Here is a 16,538-nt window from a genome sequence, read left to right as displayed (position 1 = left end):
CCTCTGTAAACACGAGAGTCAGTCAAAATATGACCAAAGTCCATGAGAAGGGCTGTTCACCAGAAAAAAAAACATAGTTCTGATTCTGTCATTGTATCCAAGATTCATAGTTCCACACAATGGGAAAGTAGGAGGTATTCCACAGGCGTGAGGGCAGGTTATCTCCAGTCAGCATTTTTGTATCATCCATGTCCATATCAGTCTGTCACAAAAACTCTTGAAAAAGGCAGGGGAAAGAATGGTCTAGCTCACAAGTTTTTTTGTAGAGATCTCCCAGCTCTCAAATCGCAATGCCCTGATTTCAGACATAATCCCAAATAAAAAATAAATGAAAAAAAGATACCAAGAAAGTAACCCATACCTTTGGCATGATAGCATATCCTTTAGTGTTTCTTGACAGCGTTAATCCAATAGCAGGGATCAAAATCCCGAGTAGGTTATCCGCATGATCCCAGCGTGCATAACTGAAAAATGACTAATCCAAATAATGGTGTCTTGTATGTTTAATGTGTGCTCGTTTGTTTCACTAAATGGGAGAAAGGGGTGATATAATCCACCAAGTCAGCCACGTAACTCCAGATTAGGGGAGGAATCCCAGGGATAGTGGCTGGACCACTCTTTCTTTAGCAGTTTCTCCCTGAACCTTAGTAATCTTCAACAATCCTGGGAAATTTTTCAATGTCCAATCTTTTTCCCCTGTAATTTCCACAAATGATATATCCATCTGACAGAGTTGCTTCTACTCACTAATATCCTCATCAGAAATTTAGCCTATAGGTGATTGGTTACACTTAGTATAGTAACTTAGTGTCTACCTTTAAGTATGCTTCCAAGACTTAAGAGGGGATCCCTGTAAGATTTCTTAACTTTTTTTCTCCTCTTTAACCCCCAAACAAGTAAATGAACATGGTGGAAAGATGCTTGGAGGTGAGGTGTACTACAAAGCACGGTTCCCCCTGCCTTCAGAGAAACTTTGTCCACTTACCCGTCTAGTCTCCGTTCATAGCGTCCATCTCTGCTGTGGAGCGACGTGGGGGGGCCATACACAGCCCCCCCTGCCGCCCGTGTGAACCCTGATACATCACGGCCGCGAGAACCTAAGGACAGACTATCGTCCAGCCCCCTCGCGGCACTAGGAATGGTGCCCGGTTCGTTATAATCAGTGCGCAGGTCTCTGTCGCCCATCTTGTTGACCGCATTGTGAGCCTTCTGAGCACTTTTAATGTCCACAAAATCCACAAAGGCTGCGACTCCGCCCTCTGAACCCCGTTTAGGCAGGACTTTGACACTCTCTACACGTCCATATCTGCAGAGAAAACATTGGAAACGGGCCAATGAGTGAAGTGTAACAAAACAGGTTACAGAGCTCCTCAATCAGGGGTTTTCAAAGTGAAGAAAATTTACTTTTAACCCACTAAGATAACTTCAGTTTTGTCAAAGGACAGATTACCTGATAGCTACTACAGTAAGGAGATTGGAAAAAACCACCACAAAATATTCTCCAGAAAATCAGTTTTTGGGGGGGAAGCTAAATGTGCCAGACTTTGAAAACCCCTGTCTTAGACCATTTATACACATTGGTATGGTACTTCAGCATGACAGTATTCATTTTGTTAATAAATGGAATCTTATGGAAACATCACATTAAGCCTTTATCCACATGCATGACTCTGAAGCTGCGTTTCCGCTAAGTGATTTGGGTGCCTTTGGTACGGTATAAAATGTTGTCCATGGAACAAAGTGGCATCAGTTGTAGGGATGGGAATCGACAACCAGTTCTTTTTCAAAACCGGTTCCCAGTGTATCAATTCCTTGGAATCGCTTGCCATGTTCTCACACAGTTCTTACCGATTCTTCCGGGTGGGGATGACATCATTACACAACGTGCGTGGTGACTAGGGATGATGTCCGAAACCGGTTCTCCCGGTTGTTCGATAAGAAAAGAACCGTTTGATAAGAAAATAACCGATTCCATGGTCTCAAATCCCTTCTTGAGAACCGGTTCCCGTTATCGAGGCCACTATAGTAAAGAAAAATAGTTGGTTCTTTATTCGAATCCCTGGGAACGAATCCCGTCCCACAGCAAATGCCCTGTGGCACGTCCCAGGAAATGACGTAGCTCAGTCATTAGGCGGCAGTTACAGCAACAACAACGGACCGGAAAAAACGCCTCAAGGCATGGCTTCATTTTACAAAACAATACGACGAGGAAACGGCTATCTGCAGTTATTGCCAGGCTTCGCTCTCATGTAAGGGAGGGAAGTACAACAAGCATGATGAAATATGTTCAGGCCGTACATAACCTGAAGTTTAGAGAAACGTGTCGTGGAGTCATTCCTGGAGGAGGCCACACTGATGGACCCCAGAAGGATGTTCCAATAGCAGCAGAAGTGCACTTTTTGGAGAGCTGTATTATTTTCAGTTTATTTAACACTATATTATTATTTATACACCTATATTGATCACAGAGACGGGTTGTTTTTGTGTTACTGTATATATTTGTTTTTCTGAAAAATCCCACTTAATATACTTTGGGTAACAACAGTCAATATTTATTTATTTAATTACATTTTTTAAGGGGGGTAACAACAGTCAATATTTATTTATTTATTTTATTTTTTTCTTATCAAATAAAAGTGAGCTTTTGTCAAACCAAATATTGTGGGGGTTTTTTCCATTTACCACAACCTATCTGGATTCGATAAGAGAATCGATAAGGAATCGGTTCAATAAGAGGATTCGATAATGGGCTCAAACTCGATAATTTCGTATCAAACATCATCCCTAGTGGTGACGTCAGAGGTCAAAATGGCAGAGCCTGGGCACAACAAACGCCCTGAAGTTGACTACATTTTACAACAAAAGATTGCAACAGCGTTACTTATAATAAAAGCTAAAGTTAAAGTACCACTGATAGTCACACACACACACACACACCAGGTGTGGTGAAATTAACCTCTGCATTTGACCCGTCCCCATGTTCACCCCCTGGGAGCTGAGGGGAGCACTGAGCAGCAGCGATGGCTGCGCTCGGGAATCATGTTGGTGATTTAACCCCCAATTCCAACCCTTGATGCTGAGTGCCAAGCAGGGAGGTAATGGGTCTCATTTTTATAGTCTTTGGTATGACTGGTTGAACTCAAGACCTACCGATCTCAGGGCAGACACTCTAACCACAAGGCCACTGAGCAGGTAACTATAATAATTATAAGGCTGCTAGTTCATCAAGAGGAGGACATGTGACCAATATGCTGAACACACAGCATGCAATAATTATGAATGAAAGTTGCGTTTCCTATTTAATCCCAGAAGCAGTAATGTGAGCATGTCATCTGAATACAAGTATTGACAAACACCAATATAATAATGATAGCACTATTAGTTGTTCAATTCAAATGTATGCCTTCTTATTTAGATGAGCATGACGAGAGACAGATTCTGACGGGCTTCGAGGCGGGCAGCTCCAGTTCACGACGAATGTCACAGAGCAGCGACTAAGTTTGTGGTCAAAAGTTTGCATATTCGGTACGTGAATGTTCAAATGTAGTCAGAGAAAAGTTGCATGTTTTCCTACAACCATATTTTCTCTCAGTCATTGTAGTATTCAGGTGAAACTCATAAACATCTGAATATGGTGTAAAAGTCCATTCATGTCAGCCAATAACTTCAAATGTGAAACTAATCTGTGATATTTACTCATTACATGCAAAGTGAGATATAGCAAGCCTTTATTTGTTGTAATTTTGATCATCATACAGTTTTTGAAACCTTACATTTTCGGAGCTTTTCATTTCAAAGTTTTAATGAACTCAAACACGGAGAGGGCCAAAATTTAAAACTGAACAAAGCCGCGGGCCAAGGTTGAACAAATTAACCTTTTAATAGGGACCCAAACAAGTTTTGCATTGAATATTGAACAAGCAAGGCTTATATAACTTTATAGTGACATGCAAAATCGAGTTTCAAATAATAATAATAATAATAATAATTAAAAAATATCAATGGCATATCAAATACAATTTAAATAAAAATTGAATGCCTCTTTTCTATTTGCAGCCTTCTGAGGTAAATATCAACATTAACTTTTTCCACAGGCTAATAAATTTGAAAATAAAAAAACAATGAATAAACCAACCATTCAGGACTTTAAACTGCTCAGTTTGCAACACACTGATCTAATCTGATGTGCCCAAGCCAGATACCTGCCATCTTTTCTTGGATGCTAGTTCATTAATGTCGGGGCTCAGGCTTTGAGCTGAGGCAACCTTCATTATCGAACGAATGTGTTCATCAGTCATCATATCCCGTAGCCCACCCGGACCACAGTCTTGGGGGCGTCCGCTTTTCATCCATTCTAACAACGCGCCGGCCCAGTCACAAGATATGTGCGGCTTCTGTATGCACACACACGTGAATGCAACGCACACTTGATCAACAGCGATACACGTTACACTGAGGGTGGCCATATAAACAACTTTAACACTGTTAGAAATATACGCCACACAATGAATCCACACCAAACAAGAATGACAAACATTTTGGGAGAACATCCGCACCGTAACACAACATAAACACAACAGAACAAATACCCAGAACCCTTTGCAGTACTAACTCTTCCGGGACGCTACAAAATACACCCCCGCTACCACCTGCTTTGATAGCCAAGGGGATTGTAATCAGAGGAAGGTTAACGTTTTTATATGTTTTCCCAGTTGTTATTTTCGATAGATCTGGTCATGAAAAAAAAGTTATCGATACCGACTGATATAAAATACTTCCATCGTGATACAGTTTTCAGCCATATCGCTCAGCCCGAGACGACTTTCACTGAATCAGAGAAACAAACCAATAAAAATATGACCAACCGAGGCGAGTGCAGCACTGTCATTCTGCATCACAATGAAACAGTTTGCTGACACTGCACAGCGTAACGTCTACAACGAGTTGGGGAATAGAAGTAATATGAGAAGCCACTTAAAGAACCATCCCCCACAAAATATCCTTGATGTGAAACCAAGACACAGCGAGGCCAAACATCAATTTGTGAGGTGTATACACTCTTAAAACGTTAAATTGTCAGTTGGCAGAGTGGCCGTGCCAGCAACCTGAGGGTTCCTGGTTCAATCCCCAGCTTCTACCAATCTCGTCACGTCTGTTGTGTCCTTGAGCAAGACACTTCACCCTTGCTCCTGATTGGTCGTGGTTAGTGCCTCGCATGGTAGCACCCGCCATCAGTGTGTGAATGTGTGCGTGAATGGGTGAATGTGGAAATGATGTCAAAGCACTTGGAGTACCTTGAAGGTAGAAAAGCGCTATACAAGTATAACCTATTTACCATAAAAGTTGAAAGACACTAAACTGAATATTATTGTTTACACTTGCTAAACTGGATGTTTACATTATCAGTTTAGAAGACACTCAACAAAAAGTCATATTTGGCATACAGTAAATTATTTGAAACACTTGATATTCCTGCACCATTCTATGCGTATAAAAAATACCTGTTTCTCGTAATAAATATGATCACAACATTTGAGCATTAAGTGTGTGTTTAAATACAGTAAGTGTTGAAACTTACATTCCTGCCACTAAAGTTTACACACCATTGTATTCTTACCAAGCCTTTTTATTATTTTTTTTTTTTTTACAATAATACCGTACCGTGGCCTTATTATCCTCACAATATCGTACCGTGAGATTGTGATATCATTACTTTCCTAATGGAGATACATAATTAGCTGCTAACTGCTTGTCAGCAGGAGGATTCAAATTAAATACAGTGTCAGCCAGAGGTGTTCGGCAATAAAAAAGCATTAATCGTCAATGGCGCTCATATACCTTTTCACAAAAATCAGCTGATAATGATCGGTGGCCGATTGTATATTGCTATAAGGGATGTGTCGCTCAATGTACCAAAGGGTAAATCAAATACAGATTAAATAGAGAAAAACAACTATAAAAACTAGGGATGGCCGATAATATCGGACTGCCGATATTATCGGCCGATAAATGCTTTAAAATGTAATATCGGAAATTATCGGTATCGGTTTCAAAAAGTAAAATGTAGGACTTTTTAAAACGCCGCTGTGTACACGGACGTAGGGAGAAGTACAGAGCGCCAATAAACCTTAAAAGGCACTTCCTTTGCGTGCCGGCCCAGTCACATAATATCTACGGCTTTTCACACACGCAAGTGAATGCAATGCATACTTTGGTCAACAGCCATACCTGTCAGGTCACACTGAGGGTTGCCGTATAAACAACTTTAACACTGTTACAAATATGCGTCACACTGTGAACCCACACCAAACAAGAATGACAAACACATTTCGGGAGAACATCCGCACCGTAACACAACATAAACACAACAGAACAAATACCCAGAACCCCTTGCAGCACTAACTCCTCCGGGACGCTACAATATACACCCCCCCCTACCCCCCACCTCAACCTCCTCATGCTCTCTCAGGGAGAGCATGTCCCAAATTCCAAGCTGCTGTTTTGAGGCATGTTAAAAAAAATAATGCACTTTGTGACTTCAATAATAAATATGGCAGTGCCATGTTGGCATTTTTTTTTCCATAACTTGAGTTGATTTATTTTGGAAAACCTTGTTACATTGTTTAATGCATCCAGCGGGGCATCACAACAAAATTAGGCATAATAATGTGTTAATTCCACGACTGTATATATCGGTATCGGTTGATATCGGAATCGGTAATTAAGAGTTGGACAATATCGGAATATCAGCAAAAATCCATTATCGGACATCTCTAATAAAAACGATTGGAACAATTATCTCATTGTATGGTTAAATATTGCGATATATTGTCACACTCCTTTTAAACACAGGTGGTTTCCAGCCTTTGTTACAGCTGCTGATACCTACTCTGAAGCCATGAAATGGCCAGGCGACCCCAAAAGGGACAAGCGGTAAAAAATGGATGGGTGGATGGACTTTGTTCTCCCCATGTTGTGACAGTGACATTTGTACAGAATGTTGACTGGGGTCAAAAGGTCAAGTAAAGACATGCTGCCTTTTACAAGCATTGTGAAAGGGGGCTTGTGTTTCATTTGGACATTTGCATACAGTGCTTTTGCTGACACACTTTATGTCGCAGCCATCCTCCCCACACTCCCCGTACTTATGCCGTGCAAACCGTAACAGATTAGAATTACATTTACAATGAAGTGCTCTGTACTAGTGTGCAAATTGGTCAAATTCGACATCAAAATTTAAACAGGAGAAGCTATGTTTGCCTTGATGTCAACAACATTTGTACTTGTAACAGTGGACCGTTCTGGACACAAATACATACAGACTTGGGAAAAATATGAGAAAAATACTAGGGGCGTAACGATTAATCAATATATCCATTTATATTCCTTAGATTCAACTGCATCAATCTGTGCTCGGCAAGTTTACCTTCTGGAAGATAGGCATCGATCCAACTTTTTTCTAGATGGAAATCAATCAATTTTATCGATATTACAACTTTAAAGGCCTACTGAAAGCCACTACTACCAACCACGCAGTCTGATAGTTTATATATCAATGATGAAATCTTAACATTGCAACACATGCCAATACGGCCGGGTTAACTTATAAAGTGCAATTTTAAATTTCCCGCCACACTTCCAGTTGAAAACGTCTAGATATGACGACGTATGCGCGTGACGTTAACGGTTGATACGGAAGTATTCGGACCCATTGAATCCAATACAAAAAAGCTCTGTTTTCATTTCATAATTCCACAGTATTCTGGACATCTGTGTTGGTGAATCGTTTGCAATTTGTTTAATGAACAATGGAGACTGCTAAGAAGAAAGTTGTAGGTGGGATCGGTGTATTAGCGGCTGGCTGTAGCAACACAACAAGGAGGACTTACTTGGATAGCAGACGCGCTAGCCAACGCTAGCCGCCAACTGCATCTGTGATCGGGTGAAGTCCTTCGTTGCGCCGTCGATCGCTGGAACGCAGGTGAGCACGGGTGTTGATGAGCAGATGAGGGCTGGCTGGCGTAGGTGGAGCGCTAATGTTTTATTATAGCTCTGTGAGGTCCGGTTGCTAAGTTGCTAAGTTAGCTTCAGCGTCGTTAGCAACAGCGTTGTTAAGCTTTGCCAGGCTGAGAATTATTAACCGTGTAGTTACATGTACATGGTTTAATAGTATTGTTGATCTTCTGTCTATCCTTCCAGTCAGGGATTGATTTATTTAGTTTCTATCTGCATTTGAGCCAGATGCTATCACGTTAGCTCAGTAGCTAAAGAGCTTCGCCGATGTATTGTCGGGGAGATAAAAGTCACTGTGAATGTCCATTTCGCGTTCTCGACTCTCATTTTCAAGAGGATATAGTATCCGAGATGGTTTAAAATACAAATCCATGAGCCACAATAGAAAAAGGAGAGAGTGTGGAATCCATTGAGCCAGCTTGTACCTAATTTACGGTCAGAGCGAAAAAAGATATGTTTGCACTGCATTCTAGTCCGTCAATCTAACGTTCCTCATCCACAAATCTTTCATCCTCGCTCAAATTAATGGGGTAATCGTCGCTTTCTCGGTCCGAATCACTCTAGCTGCGTTGAAAACAACAGGAAAATATGAGGAAGCGAACAACCGACTACGTCACGCTACTTCCGGTAGGGGCAAGGCTTTTTTTTTTATCAGAGACCAAAAGTTGCGAACTTTATCGTCGTTGTTCTATACTAAATCCTTTCAGCAAAAATATGGCAATATCGCAAAATGATCAAGTATGACACATAGAATGGATCTGCTATCCCCGTTTAAATTTAAAAAATTCATTTCAGTAGGCCTTTAAGAACACAATAGTTTATATGAAATGTAACACTTTTAATGATCTGTCTGCTCATATGTGGCGTCATTGCAATCGGTTGGCAAGACAAGAATGGCGGATAGCTACGGCGGCTGACAAACACAACAACAAAAAAGCAAATGGGACAAGACAATATCATAAATTACAATTCAACAACTTTCAGCTACAGCACAATTGCAAAAGCTACAACAAGTACAAACGCCACAACACAATAATAAAAAGCCGCAACACGACTGTAAGCCACAAAAGACGTGACAGACTTCCACAGACTTCCTCGACATAGTATATTAGTAATATTTAAAAAGTTAAAGTTAGTTATGACTGAAAAAGTGGTCACACTTCACTTACTTTTCCAACTTTGTTCATTCCATCATTTTCACAGAACGGCATACTGTACAACCTAATTGGAGTATCATTGTTGATGATGTTTGTGCATTGTGTGTAATATTACATATGCCGTATTTTCCCGATCATAGGGCGCACCGTATTATAAGGCGCACTGCCGATGAGCGGGTCTAGTCAGGTCTATTTTCATACAAAAGGCGAACCGGAAAATATGGCGCATTCCTTGTGGTCTACATAACATGTGATGGTGGTTCTTTGGTCAAAATGTTGCATAGCTTATGTTTTACAGATCATCTTCAAGCCGCTTTCTGGATGCGCCGTTTTGTGAGCTGTCTTATTTATGTGGCTCACCTTCGACAGCGTCTTTTCTCCGTCATCTTTGTTGTAGCAGTGTAGCGTGCAAGGACGGGAGTGGAAGAAGTGTCAAAAGATGGGGCTAACTGTTTTAAAGGCCTACTGAAATGAAATGTTCTTATTTAAACGGGGATAGCAGGTCCATTCTATGTGTCATACTTGATCATGTCGCGATATTGCCATATTTTTGCTGAAAGGATTTAGTAGAGAACATCGACGATAAAGTTCGCAACTTTTGGTCGCTGATAAAAAAGCCTTGCCTGTACCGGAAGTAGCGTGACGTCGCAGGTTGTGGAGCTCCTCACATCTGCACATTGTTTACAATCATGTTGACCAGCAGCGAGAGCGATTCGGACCGAGAAAGCGACGATTACCCCATTAATTTGAGTGAGGATGAAAAATTTGTGGATGAGGAAAGTGAGAGTGACGGATTAGAGGGCAGTGGAAGCGATTCAGATAGGGAAGATGCTGTGAGAGGCGGGTGGGACCTGATATTCAGCTGGGAATGACTAAAACAGTAAATAAACACAAGACATATATATACTCTATTAGCCACAACACAACCAGGCTTATATTTAATATGCCACAAATTAATCCGCATGACACCTCCCCCCTCCCGTCCATATAACCCACCAATACAACTCAAACACCCGCACAACACACTCAATCCCACAGCCCAAAGTACCGTTCACCTTCGCAAAGTTCATACAGCACATATATTTCCCCGAAGTTACGTACGTGACATGCACATAGCGGCACGCACGTACGGGCAAGCCATCAAATGTTTGGAAGCCAAATGCATACTCACGGTAGCGCGTCTGCTATCCAACTCAAAGTCCTCCTGGTTGTGTTGCTGCAGCCAGCCGCTAATACACCGCTTCCCACCTACAGCTTTCTTCTTTGCTGTCTTCATTGTTCATTAAACAAATTGCAAAAGATTCACCAACACAGATGTCCAGAATACTGGGGGAATTTTGCGATGAAAACAGACGACTTAATAGCTGGCCACAATGGTGGCCCAATATGTCCGCTACAATCCGTGACGTCACGCGCAAACGTCATCATACCGAGACGTTTTCAGCAGAATATTTTGCGGGAAATTTAAAATTGCACTTTACTAATCTAACCCGGCCGTATTGGCATGTGTTGCAATGTTAAGATTTCATCATTGATATATAAACTATCAGACTGCGTGGTCGGTAGTAGTGGCTTTCAGTAGGCCTTTAATGACATTCAGACTTTTACTTCAATCAATAATGGAGCAACATCTCCTCATCCGTGGCTCACTAGTGCAACAACAACGCCGTCCCGTGAAAAAACTTTACTCTAATAACTAAAGTTCCTTGGGTGAATAATGTAAACTCACTACACCGGTATGTTTTAGCGCTTTCATGGCGAGTTTACTGACCAGATATAAGTAATAACTTTACACTACTTTATATTAGAAATGGCAACAGTGGAGGATGAATGTCCCATAACAAGAAGATAGAAAAACGGTGTCGCCACGGACTACAAAAGTGGAGGCGAGCAAATTTTCAGGACTTATGCAGATCCCAAATACAGATCAGCAGGTACCAGAAGGTAAGAAAAGTTCCTTTTGCATAATATTGCGAAACAAAACGGCAGATAATATGTCTTACCTTATAGTGCACACACCATAATAATACTCGTATGTTGAAGCACAGTACAATCCATCAAGCGGTGCGGCTTCATAGCTTACCAAAGTCGCACTAAAACATTTTGATAGATTTTTGAGCGCCGTGTGTAATGTTCTATATTTTCAATGGAACATATAACATTTTGCTGTTGCTTAGTTATGTGGGGACGGCGTGGCGAGGTTGGGGGAGTGGCCGTGCCAGCAACCTGAGGGTTCCTGGTTCGATCCCCACCTTCTACCAACCTCGGTCACGTCCGTTGTGTCCTTGAGCAAGACACTTCACCCTTGCTCCTGATGGGTCGTGGTTAGCGCCTTGCATGGCAGCCCCCGCCATCAGTGTGTGAATGTGTGTGTGAATGGCTGAATGTGGAAATAGCGTCCAAAGCGCTATACAAGTATAACCCATAACCCATACTTGAGTCATATTGCAGTCTACACATATCTCTTATGTGTGACTGCCATCTACTGGTCACACTTATCATTTCACCATGTACCAAATAAAATAGCTTTGAGGTCGGTAAGCACCACCAAAATGATTAGGCGCACCGGGTTACAAGGCGCACTGTCGAGTTTTGAGAAAATGAAAGAATTATAGTCCGAAAAATACGGTACTTTTAAAATAAAACCTCTGCCTTGTTTTAATGAATACTTAGGCTTAACCCTTGTGCAATCTTCATATTGTTGTTACTCAGCCAGCGTTTGTGGGTCTGATGGACCCGTTGCATTTTGTGGCTTTTAATGCCTCACAATCAAACACTTTTATGTTAAAATACTGAACAGATGTTTACCTTATCCCAATAAACATCTGTTCAGTATTTTAACATAAAAGTGTTTGATTGTGAGGCATTAAAAGCCGCAAAATGCAACGGGTCCATCAGACCCACAAACGCTGGCTGAGTAACAACAATATGAACGTTGCACAGAAAATTTCTCTGCCAGTTTCTGCATCCCACTAGGGATTCTTCTTTTGTGTTTCTGCACCTGCGGTTCCCACACAAGGTTGCAACATTGTTTGTCAACACTGTCTGCTCTCATTTTCTCGCACATTTGACCCTCTGATGTTCTGTGTACCTACACTCTGTCCTCCTTCTGTCTAGGCCTGCTGTGTGTGTGTGTGTGTGTGTGTGTGTGTGTGTGTGTGTGTGTGTGTGTGTGTGTGTGTGTGTGTGTGTGTGTGTGTGTGTGTGTGTGTGTGTGTGTGTGTGTGTGTGTGTGTGTGTGTGTGTGTGGTACAAATAACATCAATTTCCACACTTCTATTAGCCCCGGGTCCAGTGGACCCGGACATCTTATATGTAATAGAAATATGTAGGGGGGATGTATGGTGTGTGGTCATTAAATATGTACCGTATTTTTCGGACTATAAGTTGCAGTTTTTTTTCATAGTTTGGCCGGGGGTGCGACTTATACTCAGGAGCGACTTATGTGTGAAATTAACCCATTACCGTAAAATATCAAATAATATTATTTAGCTCATTCACGTAAGAGACTAGACGTATAAGATTTGACCGGATTTAGGGATTATGCGAGGGCATATGCGTATGTGACGTATGCCGTGACAGTATGTGACGTGTGTAGGAGCTGCGCTTGTCTGTCTGTGAGAAGGAGAGACAGGAAAGAGCGAGGAGAGCCTGTAGTGTAATGTCCGCAGCTAAAAGCAACTGCGTGAGAACGCATACTCGAATATAGTCATTTTCTATATCGCACAGAGACAAACCCGCGATATATCGCGCATATCGATATATCGCCCAGCCTTACGACGTATATATGCTTTTTTCCTTCTTTATTATGCATTTTCGGCCGGTGCGACGTATACTCCAGAGCGATTTATAATCCGAAAAATACGGTATATGTAATAGAAATGTGTAGGGGGGAGGGGTGTATGGTGTGAGCCTTTTTTTTTTTTTTTTTACACAATAACACCGTACCGTGGCCTTATTATCTTCACAATATCGTACCGTGAGATTGTGATATCATTACTTTCCTAATGGAGATACATAATTAGCTGCTAACCCCGCCCACCTCAACCTCCTCATGCTCTCTCAGGGGAGAGCATGTCCCAAATTCCAAGCTGCTGCTTTGAGGCATGTTAAAAAAAAAATAATGCACTTTGTGACTTCAATAATAAATATGGCAGTGCCATGTTGGCATTTTTTTTCCATAACTTGAGTTGATTTATTTTGGAAAACCTTGTTACATTGTTTAATGCATCCAGCGGGGCATCACAACAAAATTAGGCATAATAATGTTTTAATTCCACGACTGTATATATCGGTATCGGTTGATATCGGAATCTGTAATTAAGAGTTGGACAATATCGGAATATTGGATATTGGCAAAAAAGCCATTATCGGACATCTGTAATAAAAACGATTGGAACAATTATCTCATTGTATGGTTAAATATCGCAATGTATTGTCACTCCTTTTAAACACAGGTGGTATCCTGTAGGGCAGGCCTGGGCAATTATTTTGACTCTGGGGCCACATTTAGAAAAAAAATGTGTCTGGGGGCCGGTATATCTATTTTTAGGAACACTAATACAAAACCTCACAATAATGTCTGATTAAATGCTAAAAACATTATGACAGACCGCCTTAAAAAACGTAATGGAATTTTACATTTTTCTATGAACAATAAAACACTGAATATTGACAAAATATGAATGTCACACCCCCTTTCGATCGACTTATTTTACAATCAAGTGAAACGCAACAAAAATGCAACAAACTGTGAAATATGAACGCGAAGGGTACAAAATAAACCCACCTTCGATCTGATATATCTGATATATCACTAAGCTTTAGAACTTTGTTGTGAAAATCTCTCTCCGCGTCTGTGGAAACGCTTCCTGCCCACACTGCTTGGTGCCTCGTCTGAGCTGCTGTGATGTAGATTACCATAGTAACTAATTAGATTACCATAGTAACTGGTATATCATGCAAAAGCGCAGATTCCAACCATTGAAATATTTTGTATAGTTCAAGACTTACGGTCATTAGAAAATATCACTACACATCATAATGGCAGCTACACTTTCCATCTTAAACATCTAACAAAAATTATTTGGGAATGTCCGGCGGGCCAGATTGAAAAGCTTAACGTGCCGCTAGTGGCCCCCGGGCCTTAATTTGCCCAGGTCTGCTGTAGGGGGAGGGGGTGTATGGTGTGTGGTCATTAAATATGCATTCTGATATATGTTCTTCACAGAAAATGAGCCAAAGTCAGCAAGTCTCAGTTTGAAAAAATTAATTGTATCATTTTTCTTTTAATAAAAAAACTCAAACGGGTCCCACAGACCCGAACACCACACAAGGGTTAATACACCAACGTTGGACATGGTGGTACTTGTTTTTTTTTTGGAGGTGGGACTTGGTGAAAAAAGCCAATAGGTTTAGGTTTAGTCTTTATTTGAACATTAAGTTCAAAGACAGATATGTTCTGTACCAGATTATAGCTAAATAGCTAATTTCCATCTGCAGTCCCTGGCTACCTAAATTAAAGGGATACAAAAATCATGCAATAAAATTATGACAATAAAAACACTATAGCATGTTTTTAAATTAAGAAAAGTCATAAAATGCCCTTTCATTGACACATACTTAATATACAATACAACCACACCTCATTTACATCATCACACAAAGACAATACATGCTCTTGTTCACATCTGTCATCATTTGTAAAAACAACCATGATTTTAACAGACACACCTCACAATTTACAATAAAAATGCTCTCATGGATAAATATAATACACATTAAGTTGAAGTGTCAAACATAATGCCCACCTCAGTGACCGTGTGAGCAGCTTTGATTGCTCCAAAGCCACTTTTTAACTTCAATTGTGAATGAAGAGTAATCTGTTAGACTTTTCAAGTTTGTTGTGAGGTCGTTCCATTCCTTTATGGCTTTATATGAAAAGGCTGATTGTGCAAAAGAGGTTTTACATCCGGGTACCCTACACTGCCCCCTGGTGGAGGCTCGTGTGTTTCTAGTTGTCACAGCAGATGTAAACTGGACAAAGTGCTTAAGTGGCGCTGGTGCAGTGTTATTTAGGATTCGATGGGCCATTCGTATTGATGCTAATCTTTGAATGTTAGCTAAATTTAACAATCTATATTTTTGGAGAACTAAACAGTGATGGTGGTGTTGTGGTTTTCGGTCAAGGATTTTGAGGGATTGTTTGTGCAAAGTTTCCAATGGCCTCAGTGTCATTTTGCTTGCCTGCGACCAACATGTTATACAATAATAAAAACGAGACATAATCATTGCATTAAAATAAGTTTGAGCTGCCTCCAGTGTTAATGAATTCCTGATACATTTGAATGTTTTTATGTGGTATTTAAGACTCTGGCACATCTGTTTGATATGTTTTTTAAAGCCAAGTGTTGGCTCTCAAAATGACACCCGGGTAACGATATTCACTAACATTTTGTATTATTTCCTTATTAACCGTTATATTTGGAAAGGATGACATTTTATATTTGTTTACAAAATACATTGTTGCAGTTTTCTTAAAGGCCTACTGAAAGCCACTACTACCGACCACGCAGTCTGATAGTTTATAAATCAATGATGAAATCTTAACATTGCAACACATGCCAATACGGCCGGGTTAACTTATAAAGTGCAATTTTAAATTTCCCGCCACACTTCCGGTTGAAAAAGCCTTCGAAGGATGACGTATGCGCGTGACGTAGCCCGAGGAACAGAGGTATGCCTTCTCCATTGAATACAATACAAAAAAGCTCTGTTTTCATTTCATAATTCCACAGTATTCTGGACATCTGTGTTGGTGAATCTTTTGCAATTTGTTTAATGAACAATGGAGGCTGCAAAGAAGAACGTTGTAGGTGGCTGTAGCAACACAAGGACCACTTACTCGGATAGCAGACGCCTAGCCGATGCTAGCAGACGCCTAGCCGATGCTAGCAGACCCACCGCACGGATGATCTGGTGAAGTCCTTCGTCGCGCCGTCAATCGCTGGAACGCAGGTGAGCACGGGTGTTGCTGAGCAAAGCAGATGAGGGCTGGCTGGCGTAGGTGGAGCGCTAATGTTTTTATCATAGCTCTGTGAGCTCCGGTTGCTAAGTTAGCCTTAGCGTCGTTAGCAACAGCATTGTTAAGCTTTGCCAGGCTGAGATCTATTAACCGTGTAGTTACATGCACATGGTTTAATAGTATTGTCGATATTCTGTCTATCCATCCAGTCAGGGATTTATTTATTTTGTTTCTATCTGCATTTGAGACAGATGCTATCACGTTAGCTCATGCTAAAGATGCTAAAGAGCTTCGTCGATGTATTGACGTGGAGATAAAAGGCACTGTAATGTCCATTTCGCGTT

General features: G+C 41.0%; 1 protein-coding gene across 3 annotated transcripts in view; it reads right to left on the bottom strand.

Annotated features, from left to right (window-relative positions):
- The window catches only part of spen (spen family transcriptional repressor), a 112,097-nt gene that overhangs the window by 57,628 nt on the left and 37,931 nt on the right, over nt 1-16,538 (bottom strand). For 2 of the 3 annotated variants that reach the window (XM_062054523.1, XM_062054524.1), the window contains exon 2: nt 986-1,306. The exons of the other annotated variant lie outside the window; for it this stretch is intronic. In XM_062054523.1, the coding sequence (XP_061910507.1) occupies nt 986-1,306 (321 nt within the window). The remainder of the gene's footprint in view (nt 1-985; nt 1,307-16,538) is intronic. 3 annotated transcript variants of the gene reach the window in all.

Source organism: Entelurus aequoreus, linkage group LG07 (genome assembly GCF_033978785.1).
Source record: "Entelurus aequoreus isolate RoL-2023_Sb linkage group LG07, RoL_Eaeq_v1.1, whole genome shotgun sequence".
NCBI classification, from domain to species: domain Eukaryota; kingdom Metazoa; phylum Chordata; class Actinopteri; order Syngnathiformes; family Syngnathidae; genus Entelurus; species Entelurus aequoreus.
The sequence above is the reverse complement of the archived record's forward strand: the minus strand, read 5'-3'. Positions and strand labels throughout refer to the sequence as shown.